This window comes from Marmota flaviventris, chromosome 10, assembly GCF_047511675.1.
Source record: "Marmota flaviventris isolate mMarFla1 chromosome 10, mMarFla1.hap1, whole genome shotgun sequence".
Classification (NCBI taxonomy): Eukaryota; Metazoa; Chordata; class Mammalia; order Rodentia; family Sciuridae; genus Marmota; species Marmota flaviventris.
This window is the reverse complement of record NC_092507.1, coordinates 4,943,068-4,969,819: the sequence shown is the minus strand read 5'-3', so window position 1 is coordinate 4,969,819 and position 26,752 is coordinate 4,943,068. Positions and strand designations below refer to the sequence as shown.

The 26,752-nt window shown below is 42.0% G+C and overlaps 1 protein-coding gene and 1 pseudogene across 12 annotated transcripts in view; both read right to left on the bottom strand.

The window, feature by feature from the left end:
• The window catches only part of Per3 (period circadian regulator 3), a 62,979-nt gene that overhangs the window by 21,579 nt on the left and 14,648 nt on the right, over positions 1 to 26,752 (bottom strand). For 10 of the 12 annotated variants that reach the window (XR_011708733.1, XR_011708737.1, XR_011708736.1 and 7 more), the window contains 8 exons: positions 22,886 to 22,992; positions 22,505 to 22,661; positions 16,674 to 16,779; positions 15,668 to 15,796; positions 15,158 to 15,287; positions 4,596 to 4,728; positions 4,025 to 4,149; positions 3,619 to 3,792 (listed from right to left, as the gene is read on the bottom strand). Coding sequence is in view for 7 of the 12 variants with exons in the window: in XM_027947734.2 (XP_027803535.2) it covers positions 3,619 to 3,792; positions 4,025 to 4,149; positions 4,596 to 4,728; positions 15,158 to 15,287; positions 15,668 to 15,796; positions 16,674 to 16,779; positions 22,505 to 22,661; positions 22,886 to 22,992 (1,061 nt within the window). In the remaining 5 variants the exon portion in view is untranslated. The remainder of the gene's footprint in view (positions 1 to 3,618; positions 3,793 to 4,024; positions 4,150 to 4,595; positions 4,729 to 15,157; positions 15,288 to 15,667; positions 15,797 to 16,673; positions 16,780 to 22,504; positions 22,662 to 22,885; positions 22,993 to 26,752) is intronic. The other 2 variants (XM_071617305.1, XM_071617306.1) reach the window with 1 other exon arrangement.
• On the bottom strand, positions 24,336 to 25,788 carry LOC114102316 (chondroitin sulfate N-acetylgalactosaminyltransferase 2 pseudogene; annotated as a pseudogene).

Genomic DNA, 26,752 nt, shown 5'->3' with positions numbered 1-26,752 from the left:
TCAGTGGCAGAACGCTTGCCTAGCATGTGTGAGGCACTGGGTTGGATTCTCAGCACCACATAAAAATTAATTAATTAATTAATTAAAGGTCCATCAGCAACTAAAACAAAATTAAAAAAAATATATTTTGTGGTGGGCACTCTGGTGGACGCCCCAACACCCTCTGGGGCTGGGGAGCATCCGGTGGCCTAGGTGGGCTTGGCCCTGTGCCACTCCCACCAGGGGGCCCTAGCTGGTCTGAATCAGCTCAGCAGACAGGGGACCAGATTTACCTTCCTGCCTGAAACAATGACAATGAACGGACCATATGAAACATGGCTTTGAGGCCGACCTCCAGATGGAAGGACAGTGACCCTGAGGACTGCCCCAGCTCACTGCCTGGAGTGGAGGGGCAGGTGGAGGGCTGCTGAGATGAGGGGCAGGGTTTTCAGGAGAGGAGCAGACAAGAGTTGCAGGGAGAGAGGGTCCTGAGAGTGACAGCCAGCCCCCAGACCATTTGGGGGAACACTCAACAGTATAGTTGTGTGCAGAAGGAACCTCCTGAAACACAAGGGAAAGAGAACCAAAGATCCCAGAACAGCACTATTTCCATCAGTCAGGAGACAAGGACTCAGAAAGACCTCTTCTTGGCACCAGAGCAAAATCAGGCCTGCACCACACACTGCTTTGCTCCTGCCTACCAAACTGTGAAAGCAAAGCTTGAAGGGTCAGTCTGTTTCCAGGTAACTCACCTCTGATAACAAAGCTTAAGACTACTCAAAGGAATACAAACTATCTGGTCTGCCTTATAGTACCTGGCATCCCATCAAACATCAACACTCCTGTGCAGCAGCGGGAAAATAAAAATACAACCCACATCAAGACACTGAGGAGCGCCTATCACCTGCAGGGACAGAAGACTAGAAGATTCCAGGAACCTGGAGCAACACCACCCGTTGGAGGATTTGCACCACCTGATTTAAGATTATGAAGTTGAAGAGTCAGGCGCCACGGCCAGCACAGGGCTTGATGAATTTTGTTCATCTTTTCAGAGAAACTGCTTCTAGTTTTGTTTCAACTGATGCCTGTTTTCTATTTTGTTGACTTCTGCTTTTATCTTTATCACTTCCTTCCTTCTCCTGTGGGTTTACTCGGCTCTTTTTTTTAGTAAAATGGAACTTTGGATCACTGATTTGAGATCTTTCTTCTGTAGTATTAACAATTAAAGCTACTAATCTTTTTTTAAAAATATTTTTTAATTGTAAATGGATCTTTTAATTTTATTTATTTATATGTGGTGCTGGGGATGGAACCAGGGCCTCACACATGCCAGGCAAGTGCTCTACCACTGAGCCAGAACCCCAGCCCCCCAAAGCTCCTAGTCTTATAAGTTCTTCTGTAGCTGTATTGCACAGGTTTTGATGTGCTATATATACTTCCATTATTGTGGATTTTGAACTATTTTCTAATTTCCTTGTAATTTCATCTTTGAATCAAGGATTATGTAGAAATGTGCTCTTTAATTTCCAAACTTTCAGGTTTCCATATCTTATTAGTGATTTTTGATTTAATTCACCCTCCCCCAGGAAGCACAGTATATATTTCATGGACCCTTTCACATTTGAGACTTACATCTCAGCCCCACTTGCTCTACAGGCCCGTGAGCACCCTGTCCTTACATGTACATTACGTGGTCAGTGGGCACCAGGTTCTCGGCAGATCAGCTAGGGCGAGGTGGCGGGCATGTTGTTCAGCTCACCTCTTTGCTCAGGTTCTCACTCTGACCACGGAGGCGTTTCTCTACTGCCTATCTTCAGAAGCTCTTGACTTAGTGAACGTTCCTGGCTGTGGCATCACCACAGGGCGCCAGTCCTGCCCTGTGCAAGCACCGCAGGCCTCCTCCACCTACTGCCCAATGGCATCGTCTTTCCCATTCCTTCATTCCCCGTGTACTTGTGAGTTTGTTTCAACTGCAGACTGATGACAGCACTGGGCGGGATATGGTTGGCTGCTGATCTCTGTATCTGTTCTGACAATCTTTGCCTCTTTCTTGTGGCATTTAGTCCATTAAGTCATTTTGATCATAATCAGATTTAAAGCTATTACTTTATTATGTATTTGATTTTTTTTTCCTGTTTTCATTACTTTATTTTTCTTGCCCAGCCCTTCTTTTGGATATGAGCATTTTGAAAGTTTTATTTCAATTTATGGATTGGCACCCAGGCACAGTGGCACATGCCTGTAATCCCAGCTACAAAAAAATGCTGGGATGTAGCTCAGTGGTACAACGCCCTGGGGTTCAATCCCCAATACTAGAAACAAACACATGGAGTGATTTTTTAGTCATCTCTATTTCACATTCCGTCTTAATTGGTCCCTGCTACAGGTCCTATGGTGGGAATGGCTCTTGGGAAACACTTTCTCACTTTGCCACTCACAGGCCACAGGCCTCTGGGCTAGCTGGCCTGCTTCACCAGTTATACCTGGGTTGTTCCACACATGCAACGACAAGGAAATGCTCCTGTGATCACGGTCTTCAGACCCAGCACATTACTAGGGTCAGCGTATGACCACCACAATTTAAAACACATGAGCTGACTCTGCTTGCTCACCTTGGAACAGAGATGTGGCCTTGCAGTCACTGAGACTGGTTTAAGATCAGGAAAAAAAACTATCATCTGTAAATATTTCTTTAAATGAAAGCAGATGGATTTTAGTATGAATGCTTTCAAAATGGTAACGGAAGACCAGAGTACCAAAAGCACAGTGATACGGTAAAAAAAAAAAATAATAAATAAATAAAAAGGTTCTTATTGGTTGAAACCCTCCCCACCTTGCATGGGCCTGGTGGTGGGAAATTAAACACCCTGTAGGATCCCAAAGTAGGATGAAAAGATGCACTAAAAATGTGCCCCTGCTCCTGTCCTGGGGGCCTGCCTCAGCTCTAGGAAAACACTTATCTTTGGCTAAGCAGCAAATAATCCAATCTCCCTTCTCCACCAACGACAGCTCTCTGCCCACCACGCTCCAGCTGACGGGCTGCTGAGAGAACCCAAAGGGCAAGATGCATCCAAGACCAAGAAGAAAAGGCACAGGAGCAGCTCAGCATGGGCTGGCGAGCCTCCATGATGACCAGCAAGGACAAATTAAGGTACCTGAAAACCCAGTGTGACAGACCTGTCCCCATGTCATCTACTAAGTCTTTATGAGCTATCAAAAGGTCAAGAGAACAGGAGGGAACAGAAGAGAAAGAACAAGATCAGAATAATCCACCATATAATCATGTTGTTAAGGAAAGTTTTCAATCTGTTCTACTCCTAACTTCTCCATCAACACAGATGTGCATGTACCCATGACAGACCCCGTAGGACATGTTCCAAGGTGGGAAATGGACACCTTCTCTGAAAGTCAATGGAATGATGCTGCGCCAACAGCGAATGCCAAGGAGGCTGAGGGTAAACACACGGACAGTGCCCATCAGTGCCAGCTAGGAAACACAGCCTGAGATGTGTCACCCAAACAATTTTATGGTGACACTTCAAACTACCTTGACTGAATTAAAGAAGGGCAACTATTCCTAATTCTAAAGTTAGAATTAAGCAAATAGTATCAATGACTCAGTGAAGGTAAAGGTGGCACCTGGCTCTGGGGGTGGGACATGGACGATGGTGCTGCTGTAGCTGCACTGGCTGGTGCCTGACCCCAGGCTCAGTGTGGCAGTGGACAGGGTTCCGGCCGGGTCTGCTTCAGCCTCGGTGGGCCGTCCATTTGTGGGCACTTTCGGCTGAGGCATGGCAGGGGTCTGTGCCACAGCTGGTGAGACACGAGAAACCAACAGTGAAAGGAAGACTCCCAGTGGGAAGCTTATGCTAAAGACAAACAGCTTACAAAGTTGGTAACTGACGAATTAAAGCCTCCTGGCCATAAAGAAGAGACCTGAAATTAGGGTCTCATGATTACAGTGAAAGAGCGAAAGGCAAGAAGGCAGAGACGCGACAGACAGCTCGGGACGGCTCCCTCAGTGCAGACACGGAAGCCCCGTCACCTTGCACTGCTTGGGTGTCGTCTGCCTGGTGGCTCGGCTTCTCCTCTTCTGATGACGAAGCCATGGTGTTTGTGGAGGACACACACTTTCTTTTCAGAGCTGGGATTTGGTAGCTCTTTAGGTACCTGCAACAACAGGAGCAGGCCACAGCTTCTGCCTGTCCCCTTGCTGAGCCTTCCCACTTCTGCTTCTCCTGTGCCACTTATTTGGGATACTTTGTCCTTTCCTCTTTGGAGTCTCCCTATGTGCCCTGGCCTGGACCGCTGGGTTGGGACTGCTCATCTACCATGGACTTGGACTGACTCCACATCCTAACCCACCCAACTCTGAGAAGCTCAGGTCTCGTCTTCCAGCTGCCCCATGCTCCTTCAGGGGAGGGACGTCATCTAATTGCATACTCTGTGATATTCAGTGTACTGTGGACTGCGTGCAGTAAGCACCCCATAAATATCTACTAATTTCTAATATGAAATCAAGACAGGACAGCTGTCAGAAATCTAACAAGGATTCCGCAGGGACAACATATGTATTTGGAAAAAGCCAACGTGCCATTAGAGCGTGTGTCTCCCACCTGATGACACTGTCAATACAGTTCATCTGTTGATATGATGAGCTGTGCTGGTCTTTCCTCAAATCCTCACAAAACTCAGTGCACATGCATTTATTTTTCAGTGTCGGGGAGGAAGAAGAGGTCTTCTGTTCATCTGGAAAAGAATGAAAGAATGTATGTGCAGATAAAATACTGAGCATGCAGTTAAGAAAATCAGCAAAATTAAATCATAGTACTTTTATGACATACATTATTATGCACCTATAATACTATGCAGCTATTAAAATGAGCTCAGATCTTAACGCCCTGACAAAAAGATATTCATGCTACATAACAATGCGAATACAATAAGGTGCACAGCACATTACAACAGAATGATAATATTGCTATTTTTAAAAATGAGGAGTGAAACATGTTTCAGACAAGAATTATCAATGAACTGGGAGGTGAAAGGCTGATGCGAGCTGCGCGATGCCAAGCTGACAACACTGTGCCGCGGGTCAGACGCTGCCCTGCGAGGGCAGGCCACTGCACACAGGCACGGCTGCTGGTCGTGGCAGGGCTGAGGGGGACGGCTGATCACTGCGTTTCTCATGGGCTGCAGTGTGAAGTACACAGTGCTGCCTGTGGACCCATGTCCAACAGAGCCTCTGCAATGACGAGTAGACTCTTGTCCGTGTGCCCAATATGCGAGTCACCAAACTGTCACCTGAAATATGGCTAGAGCAACTGATGGAAACCAAATTTTCATTGTATTTATCCAATGTGGCTGGTGGCTACCATGCGGCATAGCGCAGGTGTAGAGAGAAAAGAGGCCCCAGGCCTGAGCTCTAGGAACTTCAACTTGCTGTAGAGGGGAATGAGCCAGAAAGGTGACTGAGAAACAGCCAGAGAGAGGGGACACCTGCCCAGCAGGGGGTCATGGGAACCAAGAACGGGAGTGGGTTCCAGGAGGAGCGGACAGCCTGTGTCAGACACTGTCTGCAGGGAGGCCATGTCAATGCTGCTTCCACTAGCAAAGGCCATGTTCACTGGCCTGGAGAGCTTCCCTGTCCTCAGCGCCATTCTGGAAAAATAACCACCTGTGTAACTTCTTCTTTTTAACTTTGAAATTTTAGACTTCAGAGCTGCAAAACCAGTACAGAGTTCCCACATACCTCTGACCCAGCTTCCACTAACTGTCCTACCTTAGGTACACCATCATCAAATGACCAAAACACAGAAGGCACAATGAAACAGTGGTCAACTGTCATACAGAGTTCATCTGCATTTTTACCAGTTTACACTGATAAGTTTAATTTTTCTGTTTAGGTCTTCACACTTAATGTCATGGTCACCTCTCCATCTACTGCATTCTGTGACAGTTCTTTAGTCTTCATTTATTCATCCAGTCGTTGATCACTATAGACTCTTGGCTTCTATTTTGTTTGTTGGATTAGGATCCGACACTATCATTATGTATCTTTTGCTCCAATTATTACAGTTTGGGCCAAACTGGCAGCTCTTTCAAATTGTCTTCTGTGACCTTCTGACACATCCCTCTATTTTATTTTGAACATTTCCTTACTTTCTGGCCTTGGTTCTTTTTGTTAGAAAAACATTGGAAACCAAGATCTGGCCACATGTGTCCTTGCTTGTGGATCCTCGACAATCAGAACTGGTAAGTATGTTCGTATACCGACCCTTGTCTGTCCATCTGTATGTATGTCCATCCATCCATTAGACAAAAATGCCCAAGTTCCTCCTAATGTCTTTATCTCTAAGCCAACATGATCACAGAGTTCATTCTAGCACTCCTTTTCCAATTATCTGAAACTTCTATGATAGTGAGGAGTATCGTTATCCTTATTTGTATCACATTCATCAATTTGTTCAACCCCAGTTTACATATAAATCAGCTTCAGAATTGCACTGGTAGCCAAGCACAGTGGCACACACCTATAATCCTAGCAGCTCAGGATACTGAGGCAAGAGGATTTCAAGTCCAAAGCCAGCCTCAGCAACTTAGCGAGACCCTAAAGCACTTAGTGAGGCCCTTTCTCAAAGTAAAAAAATATAAATAGGGATGAGGATGTGGCTCAGTGGTGAATGAGTTCAATCCCCAATACCTCTCCCTCCAAAAAAGAATTGCTCTAATGAGAAAGAAATAAACCATCTGAAGTCCAGTGTTGGTGCATGTCAGCATTTTGTGTTTAGCTCTCTAGAGTATCCACTGAAAATGTTGTTTTCAAAAGCTACCCAGCTCCTTTCTTCCCTATCTCCTTCTGCATGCTTACACCATTCAATTGAAACACCGATTCGTTTGTCACAGCTGGCCTACCAGGTTAGGTTCTCCCTACATTCTGGGGTGGGGCCTCAATGGGTCTTCACCAACTGATATGGAGCCGTGCCTCAGTTGCCACAGTAACCAACAGAATACTCCTATCATTTAGAACTCTCCTAGCTGCCCCTTTGGAGCTAAATCCTTCCCCACCCAACCTTAGTACGTATCCGCCCTCATCTGCAGTCTCAATTTCTGTGATCTCAGTTCCCAAAGTCAACCGCAGTTTCCAGGAACTGAGAAAGTTCCAGAAATAAATGATTCTCAAGCAGTGACTTGTGCACTATTCTGAGGATCGTGATGCTCCATTCCACCTGGGACGTGATTTACAACTTTGTCTGGTGTATCCACACTGAATATGCTACCCATTTGACATCGTCAGGGCTCAGAGATCCAGGACACCAGAAGCAGATGATCCTCTTTCTGAGTTCTATTGGGAAGGTAAGTAGTAGACTGACACTATGTCACAATGCCTACGTCATTCACCTCACTTCATCTGCTCACTTAGACACTATCATCGCACATCATCACAAGAAAGGACATTCATATAATTTTTATTCTAACATATTATACATATTTAATTATTGTTGTTAATCTCTTACTCTGCCCAATTTATAAATTAAACTTATGTGTACGCACATATGGGGAAAACATAGTGTATACTACATGGGGTCAAGATAAACCATATTCTGGGTCCTAATAAAAACTTAACAATTTTTAAAAAACAGAAATTGGGCTGGGGTGGTGGCTCAGCAGTAGAGCGCTCACCTAGCAAGGCCCTGGGTTCAATCCTCAGCACCACATAAAAATAAATAAAATAAAGGTATTGGGTCCAACTACAACTTTTAAAAAATTTTTAAAAAAACCCAGAAATAATCCTAAGTATGTTCTCTGACCATCATGGATTAAACTAGAAATCAGTAATGAAGATACCTAGAAAATCCCCCAAAAGTTAGAAATTAAGTAATAGACTTCTCACTGACCCAAAGACAACATAAAATATGTGGGATCTACTTAAACCAATGCTTAATGGATATTTACAGCATTAAATATTTATATGGAGAAAAGAAGAATGATCTCAACTCAGTAATCAACCTTCTCCTTAAGAAATGAGAAAAAGAACAAATTAAATCCGAAATAAGAAAGAAGGAAAGAAATAAAGACCATCTAGATATCAGTGGAATTGGAAACAGAAAAAGAGAAAAAAAAAAAAGCAAATGAAAGTAGTAAATTTTTAGCTTAAAGAATGAAAGAAGGGAAGTCCATACACATTGGGTTTTATCAGAATTGAGAACTCATTTTTTGAAAGATACTGATAAGAAAATGAAGAGATAAAATATTTTCAAATTATATATACAATATAGGACTAGTATCTGGAATACATAAATAACTCTTAAAACTCAACAACAATAAAAAGATGAACAACAATTTAAAAATAGTAAAGAGCCAAGCGAGATGGTCCACGCCTGTAAATCCAGTGGCTCAGGAGGCTGAGGCAGGAAAACTGCAAGTTCAAAGCCAGCCTCAGCAACTTAGGCCTAAAGCAACTTAGCAAAACCCTGTCTCAAAAAATAAAACGGGCAGGGGATGTCTCCGTGGTTAAGTGCCCATTGGTTCAATTCCCAGTACCCCCACCATCACCAAAAAAAAAAAAATAGTCAAGAGATCTGAACAGTTTTCCAAAACACATAGACAGCAAATTGCATATGAAGAATTCGCAGCCTCATTAGTCATTAGACAAAAAGAAAATAAAACTATGTGAGCTCCTACCACAAACCTATTAGAATGGATCAATTAAATTGAGAAAATCTGACAGTGTTAAGTGTTGGCAAGGATGCAGAATAATCAGAACACATATGACTGGGCAAAATGCAAAATTATACAGCCACTTGGAAGAAGTTTGACACTTTTCTATGAAATTAAGCATGTTCTTACCATATAACCTGGCAATTCCATTTTAATTCTTGACCCAAATGAAGTAACCTAAGTTCACACAAAAAACCTGTACAGGGATATTTACCACACTGGACGCAACCCACTTGTCATTCAATAAATGAATGAATGACTAGTACATCCACATGATGGAATATTCTGCAGTGAAGAGGAATGGACCTGATGTAGGCAGAAGTGTAGATGAATCCTGACTACATTTTGCTGAGTAAAAGAAGGCAGAGCCAAAAGGTTATATATTGTGCAGTTCTTTTCTGGAATGCTCTAGTTATTTGCATAGGGAGTATGTTCCAAGACTCCTGGTGGATGTCGGAAACCACTGATTGGTACTGACCCCATGTAGTATACACTATGTTTTCCCCATATGTGCGTACACATAAGTTTAATTTATAAATTGGGCAGAGTAAGAGATTAACAACAATAATTAAATATGTATAATATGTTAGAATAAAAATTATATGAATGTCCTTTCTTGTGATGATGTGCGATGATAGTGTCTAAGTGAGCAGATGAAGTGAGGTGAATGACGTAGGCATTGTGACATAGTGTCAGTCTACTACTTACCTTCCCAATAGAACTCAGAAAGAGGATCATCTGCTTCTGGTGTCCTGGATCTCTGAGCCCTGACGATGTCAAATGGGTAGCATATTCAGTGTGGATACACCAGACAAAGTTGTAAATCACGTCCCAGGTGGAATGGAGCATCACGATCCTCAGAATAGTGCACAAGTCACTGCTTGAGAATCATTTATTTCTGGAACTTTCTCAGTTCCTGGAAACTGCGGTTGACTTTGGGAACTGAGATCACAGAAATTGAGACTGCAGATGAGGGCGGATACGTACTAAGGTTGGGTGGGGAAGGATTTAGCTCCAAAGGGGCAGCTAGGAGAGTTCTAAATGATAGGATTATTCTGTTGGTTACTGTGGCAACTGAGGCACGGCTCCATATCAGTTGGTGAAGACCCATTGAGGCCCCACCCCAGAATGTAGGGAGAACCTAACCTGGTAGGCCAGCTGTGACAAACGAATTGGTGTTTCAATTGAATGGTGTAAGCATGCAGAAGGAGATAGGGAAGAAAGGAGCTGGGTAGCTTTTGAAAACAACATTTTCAGTGGATACTCTAGAGCTAAACACAAAATGCTGACATGCACCAACACTGGACTTCAGATGGTTTATTTCTTTCTCATTAGAGCAATTCTTTTTTGGAGGGAGAGGTATTGGGGATTGAACTCATTCACCACTGAGCCACATCCTCATCCCTATTTATATTTTTTTACTTTGAGAAAGGGCCTCACTAAGTGCTTTAGGGTCTCGCTAAGTTGCCCAGCCTGGACTCAGACTTGTGATCCTACTGCCTCAGCCTCCAGAGTTGCCCAGATTACAGGCACGCATCACTGCACCCAGCTTTCAAGTGCGTTCCAACAGGTAACATGCAACAAGATCCTTTTACCTGATAGGACTTTTAACTGGTATTCTGAGATCATATTGAATGTGACTACTGAAGTTGTTGGGTTAAAGTGTACCATCTTGCTCATGTTTTCTATGTATTCTGCTGGGTTTTGTTTCTTTCCTCCTTTTTTTTTGTCTCATTTTAGGTTGTTTCTTTTTTTGTTTTTTAGTTGTAGTTGGACACAACTTTATTTCACTTGTTTACTTTTGTATGTGGTGCTGAGGATCGAACCCAGGGTCTCATACGTACGAGGCGAGCACTCTACCGCTGAGCCACCACCCTAGCCCCTCATTTTGGGTTGTTTCTTAAATTTCATTTTATTTCTTCTATTGATTTATTTTTTTCATATACATTTTTTAGTTGTAGTTGGACACAATATCTTTACTTATTTTTATGTGGTGCTGAGGATTGAACTTAGGGCCTCGCATGTACTAGGCGAGCACTCTATCACTGAGCCACAACCCCAGCCCCTGACTTATTGTTTATATTTGCTTAAAAATATTTTAAATTGTTATCACAAAGTTTCTAATATATCAATCCTTAAATACCCAATATCTATCTTCAAACAATACTATTTCAGGTATACAAATCCTGCAACAGTGTTGTCCTAACCCTCCCCATCTTTGTGGTATTACTGTCATATATGTCACTTTTATATATGCTGTAAGTGCAGAATGATTTTTGCTTTAGTCAGTTATCTTTTAGTGCAATTAAAAATAAAGTTTGTCTTCTTTTATTCTGTTTTCAGTGCCCTTCACTTCTTGGTGTAGACCCAAGTTTGTTGTTGTATGTTTTGGGGTGGGGGTCTTGTATCCTATTCCTTCTACCTTAAGAAATTCCTTTAGCATTTCCTACAGAATGAGTCTGCTAGCACATAAATTCCTACAATTATTGTTTGAGAAGATCATTATGTTGCTTTCATAGCTGGAAGAGATTTTTCACTCCATATGGAATTCTGTGTGGGCAGCTTTTTCCTTTGAAGATGTCACTCTATTGTCTTTCTAGTGTGCTTGGTTTCTGGAGGAATGTCTACTGTGATTCTTTTCTTTGGGTCTATATGTGATTTTCATTCTTTTTATTCTGGCTATTTTCAATACGTACTCTTTAGTTTTATTCTTAGCAGTCTCACTATAAAATGCCCAGGTTAATTTTTTTTTAAATTTTATCTTACTTAGTATATTTTGTATCCATGGAAAATTCTTGACCATTTTTTCTTCTGAAATTCCAACTGAACATATGTTAGTTTGACATTGTTCCCAGATCCTTAGGATGCTGTTTTCTGTTTCTGTGTCAGTTTAAGTAACTTCTGAAGTCAGCTGTCTTGGAGTTTATTGATTCTTCCCCTGATGTGCGGGTGAAAGGCCTTCTTCATCTCTGGCACTCTTCCCCAAAGTATGCAAAACTTAACTTCATTCCCTTTTAACTCAGTCACTTTACTTGATATTTTTTAAGTTGCGGGACAAGCCAGTAGGAAAACAGGCACTAGGGTGTGCAGTGTCTCAGGTGGTCCTGATGTCCGTCCCACCCTGATGCTGGGCTTGCACACTGGCCCCTGTGGCCTCCAGCCTTGGGTTAGTGCTGGGATTATTTTATGACCTGTCAGGTACACTTCAGAGCCACAGGCTGAGCCTTGTTCTGGTGACTGCTTTATCTCTTGGGAGGATTTTTTAATTCTTGCTTTTCAACAGCTTCATACGTTTTTGCTGAACACTGAGTACCTGTATAGGACAGTATAGACTGGGCCTTTCCTTCTGAAAGTCCTATCTCTGAATTAACCCTATTAAATTTTAGACTAGATTCGTGTTTGTTGTTGTTATGGTTTTATGGATATAAATCCATATTCAGATCATGCTAACTACACTTTATGCTTCCAGGGACAGCTGGTTTGCAAGGTTTTTGCTTTGCTTTGTCTTTTCTACATGTGTTCCACTTCCAGCTTTTGGTCTTCCCTTTGCTCATGCCTCAGGAAGGTCCACCTCCAGCAAGCTGCTGGAAGCCAGTGCACCCAATCTAGCACCTGCACCTCACTCCTCCCTGAAAGCACAAGTCTCGCCTTAGATTTTAGGTATGCTGACTGTCCTGTAACCTTGGCACACCAGCACTCTGATGGGGTCAAGAAAGGTCATGAACTTGCTGTCTGTCTTCCATAGTGAGTTTGGAGTGCTGAATCTGTTCCCACAACCCTGAGCAGAGCCTGGAAGCCCCTCCTAAGCAGCTTCACCTGTGGGCCTCCTGCTCTCACTCAGGCACTGCTCCAAGTCAGACACGCAGAACCAATCAGGCCTCTGGCAGTTGACATCTGTTTGCGTGGCTGACAAAGTTGCCCCCCTCCCCCATTTGGACTTTTAAAATCTCATTTCTCATTCTATTTTAAAGCATTATTTGCCCTTGTAAGAAACATAAAAGTATAAACTCAAAACTTGAGTTCTTTTTGGTTCTGGCACACTATAGAGAACATGTACCAGGGTCACTGCACACCTTCCTTCTTGTTGGTGTAGTCCTCTATTCAAGTTCTAACATTTAAATTGCAACATTCTTGAATCACATCCTGGTATCTCTCAAATAAACAGCAATGAAAGGTTTTTGGGTTTTTTTTGTTGTTGTTGTTGTTTTAAAGAGAGAATTTTTTTTTAATATTTATTTTTTGGTTTTCTGCGGACACAACATCTTTATTTGTATGTGGTGCTGAGGATCGAACTCAGGGCCTCACACGTGCTAGGCAAGTACTCTACTGCTGAGCCACAACACCAGCCCCATGAAAGGTTTTTACAGCTCTTTAAACCAGTGGATCTTAGAATGTTAATAAAAGCCAGGATCCTTAAAAGGCATTTGTTCTCCAAAGCTACACCAAATGGGGACAGGTCGCCCTCCCCCATAGTCACATCTGCATGTGCTGTCAGTGAAATGTCTAAGAGCAGGAACATTTGTTTCCAAAGCGGCAGGTGAGCAGAGAGACTGCCTGTCACTTATGTGACGGCATGTAAATGATGAAAAGCTGTGGTCTGCCTGTCTACAGTGTTTGAGAGTTCTGATGGGGTCACCAGACCAATACAGTAATAAGAAACTGGACAGTGCGGGAGGTGAGACAGGAAGCTGCTTGGAAATGAGATGAAATACAGAAGTCAGGATACAAAACTGTGACACTAATAATGAGATCCTAGGTCAAGGCAGCAGGGAGCAGGACAGACTGGACCAGACAATGAAGAAAACGTTTAGAAATGTTAACTTTAAGACGTCCCCAAAGGTCTTAAAGACCTGAAATGATATATAGCAAGAATGAAACTTAAGATAAATTCTTTTTTCTTCTTCTTAAGTTTAAATCCTGGTTTATCTTAAATAGGAGTGTGAAAGGGAATCTGGTGCTTTCTAAAGACAAAAAAAAAAAAAAAAGTTGCTATTCATTTCTTATGCTTTCCGCCAAGGTGAGAAGGGAAACTGACAGGCAGGCCTTGTTAGGTCTGGGGAGAACCCTGTGAGCTCTTCATGGTCTGAAGGCAAGTGACCCTTCGGGATTTGTAGGTTGGCATTCAAACCCCAATGTGGTACTATCAGAGGTGGGGCTTTGGTGCAATTAAATCACGAGGGTTCTAGGACTGTCATTAATGACTACACAGGGGCTAGACGCGGTGTGCTCTGCTCCTAGAGTCCCAGAACTTGGGAGGCTCAGGCAGGACAATCATTGAGCCTGGGAGTTTGAGGCCACCTGGGCAACGCTGTGAGATCTGCTGAAGGGAGCCAGCTTAGTCCCTGTAGAACACAGTGCTCCTCCCTCTGAAGGACTCAGCACTCCAGAACCCATCTTTTTCTTTTTTTCTTGGTACCTGGGATTGAACTCAGGGCACTTGACCACTGACTCTCATCCCCAGCCCTATTTTGTATTTTATTTAGATACAGAATCTGAGTTGCTCAGCACCTCACTGAGTTGCTGAGGCTGGCTTTGAACTTGTGATCCTCCTGTCTCAGCCTCCTGAGCCACTGGGATTACAGGTGTGTGCCACTGCACGCGGCTTCAAGGATCCATCTTGAAAGCAGAGACAGGGCTCTTACTAGACTCTGAGCTTGCCACGCCTTGCTCCTAGCCTTCCTGACCTCCAACACAGTCTCAGATCCTGACACAGCAGCACAAAACAACTAAGGCAGGCTACCGTGACTTTACATGAGGAAGAGCACTGCGATTTTTTTATGGCATACATGCTGTCAGGTCCTGAGAAACAGCTATTGGACTGTCATTCATTACTGGCTTTAGGAAGACTGAGTATCACCCCCACCATGTAAAATGCCTACAGCTGACAATGATAGAGACCATTTATACCACTGAGGTGACTAAAATCTATCATGACTGCCAAAATTACATTAACATTCAGGGAAAAAAATGAAGGGAAAGTTAGCTAAGTTAAAAAGTCAATCTGACGTGATTTCTATATCAGAGTACTTTCCTCTGCTATATAATGTAACTAGGTTAACTTTTCAAAATAATGCCACTAATACAATTGATCAATTCTTTTGAAGTAGTCCTTACCTCATGCTTCAGAAAAGTAAGCATGTATTAAGGAAAAAAAACAATGTTTTTCATTCAAAAATCAACTCTTGGTTTACAGGGAAATAGGAAAATCTTGAATTTGCAGGTATTATCATAAAAGTTAATTCTTCAATAAAAATACATCAGAGCCACATTTTAATACCATTTAGCTTTCAGAATAGTATCTGTTGCCACCATTATTGCTGTTTTACTAATGTCATTTGGGCAAATTAAGAAAGCTGAAAAGCAGCCACATGGCTCAGGGCTTCATACTCCAGGCTCCCGTGCAACACTCTGCAGGAGAGCTCAGTCCCTCGGGGAGGCCTCAGGAACTCTGACTCACCACCACCAGAGGGCTCTGGGCATGTCCCCATCACTGGCTTGACTGACGACCTGGCCATTGAGTCGATGTAGAGCTGCTGACCCAGATTCTTAATTTTGTTCACACTGGCGTAGACCTGCTTCAAGGTCATCTTAGGAAAAGAATGATAAGACAGGTTTCAAATATTATAAATATGTACATGAAAATATACATAAACAAAACACTGTTCACTTCTGGTTCTCTGAAGACACAACAAGAAAAGCCATGGCTTGAACTCAACTGCCCATGGGCCATGGTACATGGTGCCAATGTGACTTTAAATGCATCAGTTTACAGCATGCTAATTTTTAGAAAGCATACAATTAATCCAAATATCATCTTCCAAAGTTGGTTTTTTTGGTTTTTTTCACAGGTTTTCAAATCAAAATGGATTGAAATGTCTCTTATCAATTGAGGGCGAAGATGTCATCAAGTGCAGGCCCAGTACTGACAGACCACCCAGCGCCTGCACAGGAACATATCTGCACGCACCGGCTCCTTCTGCACTTCCTCCATGCAATGCCCACTCGACTCGCTGGAAGAGTCCACGCTGACCTGGTGCTCCTGCGAACCACTGCTTCCCAGGCTCCCATAGCCACTGGAAGTACTCATGTGAATAGGCTGAGAGAGAAGAAGCCTAATTTCAGAGTCTCTGGCTATATAAATGGCAAATGGTAGCATTAAGCACCTGAGAGTTTCTCTAAAATCATCAGAAAATTAACTTCAGAAATCCCCCATCCTAAATTAGATATTTTGGGGCTGATGTTTTTAACCTGGATGCTGATAAGAAAGACACTCCTTTGTCACTATCAAGGGCAAAGTCTTGATTCCCAGTCTAAGTGGATATTTCTGGAACAGCAATTGTTTTAAATGCATAGTATAAATAATTTTTAAAACATGAAAATAAATTCTATTTATTTATGCTGAGTTTAGTATAAACAGAACAAACTAAATATATACCATTTTTTGGAGAACTTCACAGACACTTCACAAATCCTAGAGATTTTATCAAAGACATTTTGAAAACCACTGGGCTAATCTATGTGACACTCACTTTTATTTACTAGTAGAAACCATCTTTGGTATTTCTTTTCAACAGGCAATTTCTCCTGCTTTTACCTTCTAATAACTACAGATACTGAAACTTACTGTCCCTTTCCTTCACCTTTAAAGTTGGGATTATTTAAAAAAAAAAAAAAATACGCCAAAACCGAGAGGTTGAACATGCTGGTGGTGCCTCTCGGGTAGAAAGGTTGTTGCCCAACTGCTGTGACTCGGTAGGCTGTTTTACAATGCGTTTTTCCAAAAGGATTCCCTATATTTCACATGAAATAAGGAGCAAAAAAGTTAGCATAATTTAATCTAAAGACAAAAATTTATGTAGAGGTAAAAATTTCTCTTTGCTTACAGTTCAGGAAGTGAGTTTATTAATATTGAATGCTAACATGAAACCCAATTATGTAATTTTGTGTTTGGTTTTTAATATCTTTCACTTTACCTGCAACAGAAGTTTATGAATTTGTTCTTGTAATTCTGTTATGTCTTTTTCATTACTGTTCATCTTTTTTATTCTTGTAGCAAAAACATCCTCATTTAGTGGACTCCTATAAAATGCCAAGTAAAGGGTGAATCAAGCAATTTTAAATCCATTTACAATGAAGTCCAGAGTGATTTTTAACAATTTTACTCGAAAATAAGTTTGTGCTTTTATAAAGCAACTCTTGACTCTTGACTCCAAATACAGGAAATATGAAGCTAAAATTCTCTTCATAGAGGTATAGTAAATACAAGAAACAAATGAGGCACTGACAGGCTTCGTAAGTTTCTCTGAGGCACTAATCTTTCTGTAATCACAGCCATATGTATAAATAAAATCAGTGACGAGTAGCTCCCACCGCATCCTGCATGGGGAGGGAAATCAGTAACCGTACGGAGGTGTGGGCTGCCTGGAAATAAAAGGCTGAAAACATAATATTAAGAAATAAAGACAAAAGAGACAAGAAATATATGAAAGCAGGGGCTTGACAGGTGTCTGCCTCTGATCTACAGCCCCTGACTCTCATCTCACTTTTAAAAGTCAGGAGTACCTGATGGGTCTGAGCCTAACAAAGGGAGAAAGCCCACCAACCTTTATTTTATAGGGGAAAAGAATGCATTCTTAGGAAGGGTTCTTGAAGAGGGAAACTGGCACAGTAGGGGCCTTATCACTTACACAGTGAGTCTCCCTCCTGCAGGTAGCTGGCGCCTCTAGGCTGTTCAGGCTCACTGGTGTCTAGTGCACTAGACGTACAGGCTAGCAGGTGTACAGGCTGGCAGGCATCTAAAATTACATGCCAGGCATGCAATTGGCCCCATTAACAGCTGCTGCCTGCAAATGGGTGTGTCTTTCTACGCCTTCTCATGGAAAGACTCCCAGATGCAGTCAAGCTGTCCAAGGCTATGGAGTTCAAAGCAATAATTTATTTGCTGCTCTGGACAAGTAGCCTCCTTAGCTTCTAAAACATCTTCAATAATGTCTGGCTTCAAAATTTGACATTAACTCAGCAAGTTCCTCTAGGAGTTTTAACACCCAAGTTTGCCAAACAACAACTAATGTTTGATGCCCCTAATCACTTAACCTATCTATTAACAGGAGTCTAACTCACAGTCATGGTGAAGGTGTGGCTGTCACCAAATTACTTTCAGGCCCGTGTATACTCAAATTCTACAGATTTAAAATCTACTACTGAGTATAGTGAACAACAGACATGCCAACAAAGATAACAAAAAGGAGGCGAAATGAACACATTTAGGATCTGCTTTGTGACAAGAATTGTACTAGTTTTTATAATACACAATAAGAAGAACCACCATCTCAAAACACTTATGATGTACCATGAACTATTCCGAGTGTAAATATTATTCACTGGAATTACAACCTTCCCAGGTGACCTAGTTGGTAAGGGGCAAGCAAGGATGGGTGAGGGGACTGGAGTCTAAGCCCCAAGGTCCATGCCTTTGCCACCGTGTATGGCTCTACCTCCTGGGACCTCAGCAAAGCAAGGACTAATGAGGTCTACCCAATTAAATACACTAATTCACTGCATCCCATGAAGCAGGAGGTACTCCTGACTTTTAAAAGTGAGATGAGAGTCAGGGGCTGTAGATCAGAGGCAGACAGCTTCAGCTTGCCCAGCGTGTGTGAGGCCCTGGGTCTGCTCCCAGCATCCCCTGCATGCACACATACAGTGGGAGGAATTGAGTGTCCAGGGAACATGCCCAATTTACGTAACCAAGAAGCAGCAAAGCCAGGGTCTGAATCCATGTCTGACCTCAGAGCCAGTGTTTGTTTTCCTAGGACACCAGTCTGCTATTTCTTACCACTTGTACATAAAGTTTAGTTACCTAAAACTCTAAAACACTCTCACAAAGGCAGAAATTATTATCAGACAATCATAGGATATCGGCATTTTGTTTACCTTCTCACTCTCAGGGTCTAGCACAGTGCCTCACCAGGGCAGGCAAGCCCTAAATACTTGAAAGAATACTGCACTGAAAATAATCATTATTTTCATTATCAGACAATCATAGGATATCGGCAGTGTCATAAGAGTAGTCAGCAATAAATCTACATTTGGGGACCATTCACTCATCATGCACAGCCCTAGTCATCTCTGTGTCCAGTAGCACCTAGATGATAAACAGCGACTCATCAACACCTCTCAGCACAGCACAGTGCACTGCACAGGGCAGGCTGTGCCCTGCTTCACAACCCAACAGGCTGCACCTCACCTAATTAACTGCTCTCCAGTCTGTTCCCTGTCTGTTCCCACTGCCATGTAAGCTCCATGGGGCCGGGTTTTGTCTTTCTTCACTCCTGTACCTTCTGTACCAAAAACAGTTTCTGGTGCACAGCAGACGCCCACAAAACATGTGTTACAAGAATGAATTAATTAAAATGAATGATTAGTAATCTGGAAAAAAAGTTCATCTGACTCAAAACATGTTCCATCTTTCTGTGCACTATGAGCTTGAAAATCTTTCACATGTATTTAGATTTTGTTTTTTGGGTAAATTTCTGAAATGGAAACAGAATATAGACTATTTTATACTCTGAGATTTAAATATTCTTAGTTGTGAAAATTTCTACAAGACTATTTTCAATCCAGCTGATTAACTTGCAGGTGGTGGCCAAGCGGCTGAGCAGTACCAGGTGGATGTGTGCAGGGGAGTGAGCAGGAAGAAAGCGGGCCAGGCCTCACTCTCCACTTTCTGCTTCTTCTCTAAGTGACCTCACAACAGTGGCCACTTCACCTTTTGCAAGAATTAATATAAATGATTAGTTATCTAGAAAAAAAAGTTTATATGACTCAAAACATGTTCCATCTTTCTGTGCACTATGAGCTTGAAAATCTGAATATATGATTATATTCTTAATATAATCTGAATATATGCTCTGAGGCTTTTTTTTTTTAATTTTTTTTTTTAGGTGTAGATGGACACAACACAATGCCTTTATTTTTATGTGGTGCCGAGGATCGAACCGGGTCCTGCCCATGCTAGGCGAGCGCTTGAGTGATCTACCGCTGAGCCACAATCCCAGCCCCTGAGGCTTATTTTTTTTTAAAGAATTTTTTTTTTTTTTTAAACAAGATTAGGGAGACAGTGTTTTCTTCCTCTAGTTAACTGTCCTGGAATACATCCACTACAGGAAGAAGAAGCCAGTGGAGGATCTAGGAAGTGAATATCTATCTCCAAATTAACAAGTGAATCCTAACATGCCTTCAGGGTGGGCACCTGGGACCCCTACCAGAGCACTCCTGGAATGTAACCCTTGAGGAGTTCCTTTAAAATCCCTGCGCTCCTCCTGATGGAGAGAACCATGGCCTCTGGGACAGGAGTCCCCTGTGTTCCTCCTTTGCTAGCAAAGCAATAAAACTTCTTTTTCCTAAAACCATGTCCTAGTTATTGAATTGGCATGGGGACAAGGACCCAGCTTTTGGTTACAATCTCTAGGAAAATTGTGCTGAATATGAGTTTTTTCTGTAAAATAAGAAGTCTCAGGACCTAAGCTCCCTGCCCACAGAGCTTCCAGGAAGGGCCCAGAGAGATGTGGGTGGGTCTCTTGTTAAACACAGCCCCCTGCCCATTTCAATGGTCACACTTCCTTAAATTCTACTTGTATGGCAGAGCCTTTGTTTTTTTTGTTTTTTTTTTTTTCTGACACAGGGTCTCACCAAGTTTCCCAGGCTGGCTTTGACTTGTGATCCTCCTGCCTCAGCCTCCTGATCAGCTGGTATTAGAGTGTGCATGCCACTGCACCTGGACTGACAACATCATTTTTATTTACTGTCTCTCCCCTTACACACATGTGGGTTCCATGAAGGCGAGAGAATATTTTGTTTACCTTCTCACTCTCAGGGTCTAGCACAGTGCCTCACCAGGGCAGGCAAGCCCTAAATACTTGAAAGAATACTGCATTGAAAATAGTTTTGTAAATATGATGAACAACTCTATTTTATGAAAAATTAATACCTGTAGACTCTACATTCTTTTCATCATATAATCTTGGGTCTTGAGATGTAAGCAGTGGCGTATTTTTTAAAAATGCTGACAACAGTCTGAGGATTGATTATGTATCAGGTAATTCCACACATATTCTATCAAAAAACTCAAAGGGTGACCTAAAAAATCTAGGATTTCTCTCAGGCACTGCCTGGGGGCAGGGGACACAGACCCATCAACAACCCCTGGATGGATGTTTTAGGAAAAAAATTTTATTTGCTCTGGGTTTCCGCCACATTTGCCCTGAGCAGTTACCTGATTTTATTTTCATTTCCCAATAGGTTTCCTACTGAGAGAAGAAAAGTCTCCCTCTCACTGGCACAAACAGTACTCACTTGGTAGTTCTATTTCCTATTTAAACTTTTAAATTATTTTTAAACACAAATCAATCTCAGAGTAGCAAGGAACCCATTCCTCCCATTGAGGTTCTAAACCTGCTCTGCAGAGGCCAAACCCTAGAGTACAAAGCAGTAAGGGAAACCTCAAGACATTTCTCATCATGAAGGGAATACGAACCATCTCCACTGCCATATAAAAAATCTGATAAAATACATTTTATTGGTAGATCTACTGTTCTCAGGTTTTTGTTTTGGTCTGGTTGGTTTTTTTGGTACCAGGGATTGAGCCCAGGGGCGCTTTTTTATTTTTTTATTTTGAGATAGGATCTTGCTAAGCTACCTAGGGCCTTGCTAAGTTACTGAGTCTGGTGTTGAATTTAAAATACTCCTGCCTCAACCTCCCAAGCCACTGGGATTACAGGCGTGCACCCAGCTATTCTAGTTTTACACTTACGTACACAAAGTTGTATACCAAAGTACAAAACATAACTTCTTGATTTCAGCATGTCAAGCAGAGGTAAATATGCTTTCTATCCTTAAAAAAGCAAACACCACCCACCACTACCACCACCCAAAACCTCCAGCTATGCTATCAAAAAGAAACTGATGGCCAGGTCAAAAAACCCTACAGGTCAACTAAAAAATTCAAGGGACAAAGGCAGCCAGGTTGCTCCAGATCCATTCACATGATGTCATTGCATGGACAAGGAACAGGAGTCAGTCATGCTGGCAGGAAATGAAAGAGTGAAGAATCCGATTTTTTAAAAATCAAGATTTAATAAAACAGATACCAAAGACAGTGGACTAAGATGGACATCATTACCTTAAGTACATGAAGACACGAATGGTGTGAATATAATTTGTATACAATGAGAGATATGAAATATTGTGCTCTATGTGTGATATGAATTGTAATACATTCTGTCATATATAACAAATCAGAATAAGAAATTAAAAACAGAAACAAAAAACATACTACAAGGTAAAATTTGACAACAGAAGGCTGACATAAGAAGTTGTACACGCTATGGAGATCTTTAAAATATAGAAGGAGCAAATAGAGGGAAAAAAATCCTTAGTTCCTCTACTCATACCTAACCCATATTAATTTTTTATTTCCTCTGATCTTCTTTTCCCTATTTCAGTTTGTATGTCGGAAACACAATTAGAAGGACAGGTGTAGATAACTTTGTATGCTGCATTTTACATCTAACATGTCAAACATTCTAGGTATCATGTTAGGTAATTTCTGCAAAAATTTTTATTGACCAATATAATAACACATCAAGCAAATATTCCAGAGTTTACTTAACAATGGACATTTAAGACACTCTAAGTCTGACATTATTTACTTCAGGTGCCAACTGCTTCAAGGGGCAGTCAGTGGGCTAAAGAATATTATTTAGTAAAAAAGATGTTTAGAAAATATTAAAGCCGATTGACTTACGTCCGAACTTTATGCCGACCAATGATGAAGGAAACCTTCCGGCTCCAGGGGTTCACAAAGCTGGACCAGCTGGAATCCAGTATGACGTAATCTCCATTTTGAGTACAGAATCTAATGGGTGAGTGTTCAAAGGGAGGATGGCCTGCATACTTCAAGACTACGTGAAATGAGAAGACAAAAGTGACTTTAGAGACACTGATTACAAGTGCTCTTTTCAAGTTGTTCATCTGTCAATTTTTTCAAGTGTTGAAATAGAGAACAATTGCTTTAGGGTCTCAACCTGTTGCCAATCTAGTTAAAGGCTACTGGCCAAAGAGAAACGAAATGAAAAGTTGGACGAATCAGTGGTTAATACTCCCCCTGCAGAGGAGCAGGTCCTACCTTTCTGGTGCATGGTGACCATCAGAGGCCGGTCTTCAGGGTGCAGGCATGCTAACACAGAGGTTCCGGTCAGATCCTGAGGGAGGTAGCCCAGCAAAGGCACTGCTCTGGACCGAGGACACAACAAAGGCAGCAGGTTACACTCATTGAGTAACTGTACACTTCACACACTTTTAAAAATGCTTCTCAGCTGGGGGTGCAGCTCAGTGGTAGAGTGCTTGCCCTGCATGAGAGGCCTTGGGTTTCATCCCCAGTTCTGAGAAGCAAAACCCAACAACAACAAAGCCACCAAAAATGTCCCTGAAAACACTTCTTTACTAAGTTCTAAATAGGAAAAAAACTTATGCAAAATATGTTCGTGAAACAATTTATTTATTTATTTATTTTTATACTTCAAATATTTTATTATGTTGGTTTTATATTCACACAAGGGAAAGGAAATCATCAGCTTCCCATCATCAGGGACAGATATTCACTAATTTCCCACATATGAGGAAATATGATGGTGGTATGGTATGAGATTTCCAGTTACCAAGTGGCCACAGACCCTTAAAATCTTAAAAACCTACTGGGGAGATAAGAAATACACACATGGAAAAATAGCCATAATATTTGATGATGATGATAATAATAATAAATTCTGGGCATAGATGATACACACAAAGAGAGCTTTTCTGATATCTTTTAGGTCTCTGCATAAATGCCTCCTTATCAGGGGGATATTTCCAGATACCATTTCAGAAGTAGTCCAATCTCCCACTCTTTAATTTCCATCCTCTTCCCTGGCTGTTTTCCTTAGTATCACCAGACATGTTTGTGTGAGTGTCTTCCCGACTCCATGAGAGTAGGGATTTTGTTTTGTTCATTACCATGCACACAGTGCTCCTCACAGAGTAGGAGTTCAATATGCATTTGCTAAATGAATGTATGAATAAATGAATAGCAGGTCTGGGAAGAGATTGCTTATGTATGGAGTAGTTAGAGAAGATATTAGAAGCAGAACTTGAGTTATGCCTGGGTTAAAATCCTGAAGTCACTGGTAAGTGTACAGGTCATTCCAAATAATTGTTCTCAAAAGTGAAAGAGGTAAGAAAGAAAGCATTTGGAGGTCAGACAAATCAGATGGGAACAAAGGGACCCTAACATGGGAACAATGAGAGGAGGCTCAGATTGAGGTACACCTATCATGCAAAGTTAAAGAACTTGGTCAGTATCCTAAACAAGGGGGGAGTCAGCAAGGTTTTCTGCTAGGACAGTGGTTCTCACCCCGAGGCCCTCAAACACACAGCACCAGCACTCCCTAGCACCATATTAGATGCAAATTTTCAGGTTCCACCTCAGACACTGACTCAGAGGCCAAGGGTGGAACCAAGTCTCTGAGTTTCAGTAAGCCCTCCAGGTGCCTCTGACACTAAAGCTAGAGAACCACTGCACTAGGGATACAGTTGAATCAAAAACAGGAACATGTGAGGAAGATTACTCCTACAACAGTATAGCTTGGGTAATGGAGAGATGGAAGTAAAAGCTCAAATAATGCATGGATTGGACTCTAAGTGTTCTGGGTGTCCATATTCTTCTCCTTATCTTATGTCATATAAATCTTTCCCTTCTTTTGTGGAAACTATCCATTGCCACCCCACATGCCTAGTACCAAGTAAAACACTGATCACAGAATACCCTTCACTCTACCCGGCCCAACCAATAATGTCCTAGGAGTGGGGACCGGGCTCAAGTGGGGTCAATCACAAAACCCCCACCCCACCTGGCCAATGTGATTGGCTCAAGAGTGGGCAAAATGTCCTTTCCTGGGATTTCCTCAACGAGAGCTGGGAGAAAGCTCTTTCCTCTCTGATGGCAAAGCTGAGAAGATGTGAGCCCAGAGCCGCCAACAGCCATATCCCTCACCATGTGGAAGAAGCCAATCTTGCGACAGATTCTAGGATAGACTTGACTTTAGAGAGACCTTCTTTACCAAAATACACCACTGTGAGATGAATCCTCTTGTCCTGATGAATACAAACATCCCTGAAGTTCTGCATAAACTGTGCAAATGCTTCAGTTCTTTCAGCAAGTGGCACAATGATATTAATAATTGATCTAGTAATGTCAATCATCTCACTCTTCACTTTCATGAGAGGTCCAAAAGGGCAGAAGAGGGTCACATGTCTATATTCCATAAGGTCTGCTTTCTTAAAAAAGAGTTCATACTGTGTTCCCTTATCTTTCTCAGTGCGACAATAACCTTCTATGAAGTCATTTTCATTAAATATAAGTTTCTATCCCAGGGGACCCTCCTCATCTTCCTGTTCATCATCTTCATCAGGATTATTAATGACCTCCAAGCCAGCTTCAATAATGTCTGTCAATTCATCTCATTTGTCTTTTCTAAGCGGCTTTTCTTCAAGATGTCGAGTGAGACCCATTTCCAACTAAAATACTTTCATTAAAGTAAAACTTTCAAAAGGAATCACCCCATACTCACTGGGTAGTTTGGCTCCTGTGCTAACTTCAGCTTTGTCAATCTGGGAATGAAGAAATTCTAAAAGATCGCTAGGTGCTTGTTCTTTGTTGCCTTGATAGCCTATGCCATTAGCCCCTATATTCTTTCTCTCTTGTAGTGATTTCATCTTCTCACTCATTTCTTGTAATTCTTGTTTTAGTTGGGCGATTTGGCGTTTCAGACTGGTTGCCCTGGTTTGATAATGTTCTTCTTGCTCCTGTAGGAGGGCTTGATAGTACTCTTTACCATAATTTTCTCCGACAACACCAGGAAGAGATGCATTTCCATCAGTCTGAGGGGCACACTCCAGAAGGTACATAAATAATACCAAACTACAGAGCAAAGCCAGTCCTAACAGTAGCCAGTGGGTCCGGGTGTGAAGGATAGATCCTCATCTAGACATTCTTATAAATGTGTATTTGCCTAACAAGATAAGTTGCTTCTTCATACCTTTAGCAAAAGGTTATCAAAATCAAAAACAAAATCAGGATTTCCATAAAAGGTACCAAGATGAATTCTGCTGTAGTTTAAAAAAATTGTTTTCTCAGTAGTCATGACTACTTGTAGAAATGAGAAATTAAGTATACTTCCTGTTTTGTTACCATGAAATCCAGAATAAAACAATCTGAACTATAAAATCCATTATATGGGTAGTGAGCTCTTGCGCTGGCCCTCTCGGTCCACCGCAGCCACCAAGCTACCCCCACCTCCGGGATGGCGGGCGCACATGGGGGGCGCCCCTTGCACTGGGGCCACCGCCTCAGCAGCCCACCCGCCGGGCGCGCCGCTGCGCCAAGCTCATGAAACGATTTATAAAAGCAACAAAGTAAGTGGCTGCACTGAGGGGAAATGGTCCAGTAAACGTTGGTGTCAATAGAGAAGCTGCATCACAAACACACATAGAATGAGCCAGAAAACAGACCTGGTAAGACCAGGCATCTGTTTCCAGCAAGTTCTTCAGAAAGAGTCTGATGCCCATTATGTTTCCATTAAAAAAAAAAAAAAATCATAACATAGATGCTGATAATTTTAAATGAATAAAGCAGGTTACAAATTTATACAGTGTTGTTATAATTTAGATCTTGAATGTTTCCAAAAGCCCACATTAAAGGCTTGGCCCCTGGCCCATGCACATGTTGAGACCTTCAGTATGGAGGGTCTAGTGGAAGGAAGTCAGGTTACTGGGGACCCTGGCCCCTTGCGCTTTCTCTTTCTGCTTCCTGGCCACAGCTTTGCTCCACCCCATGCTCCTGCAGGGATGTTCTGTCTGGCCACAGATGCAAAGGCAATGAAGCCAACCAGCCATGGACTGAAACTTCTGAAACTGTGAGCCAAATAAAACTTTCCTCCTTACAAGTTGATTATCT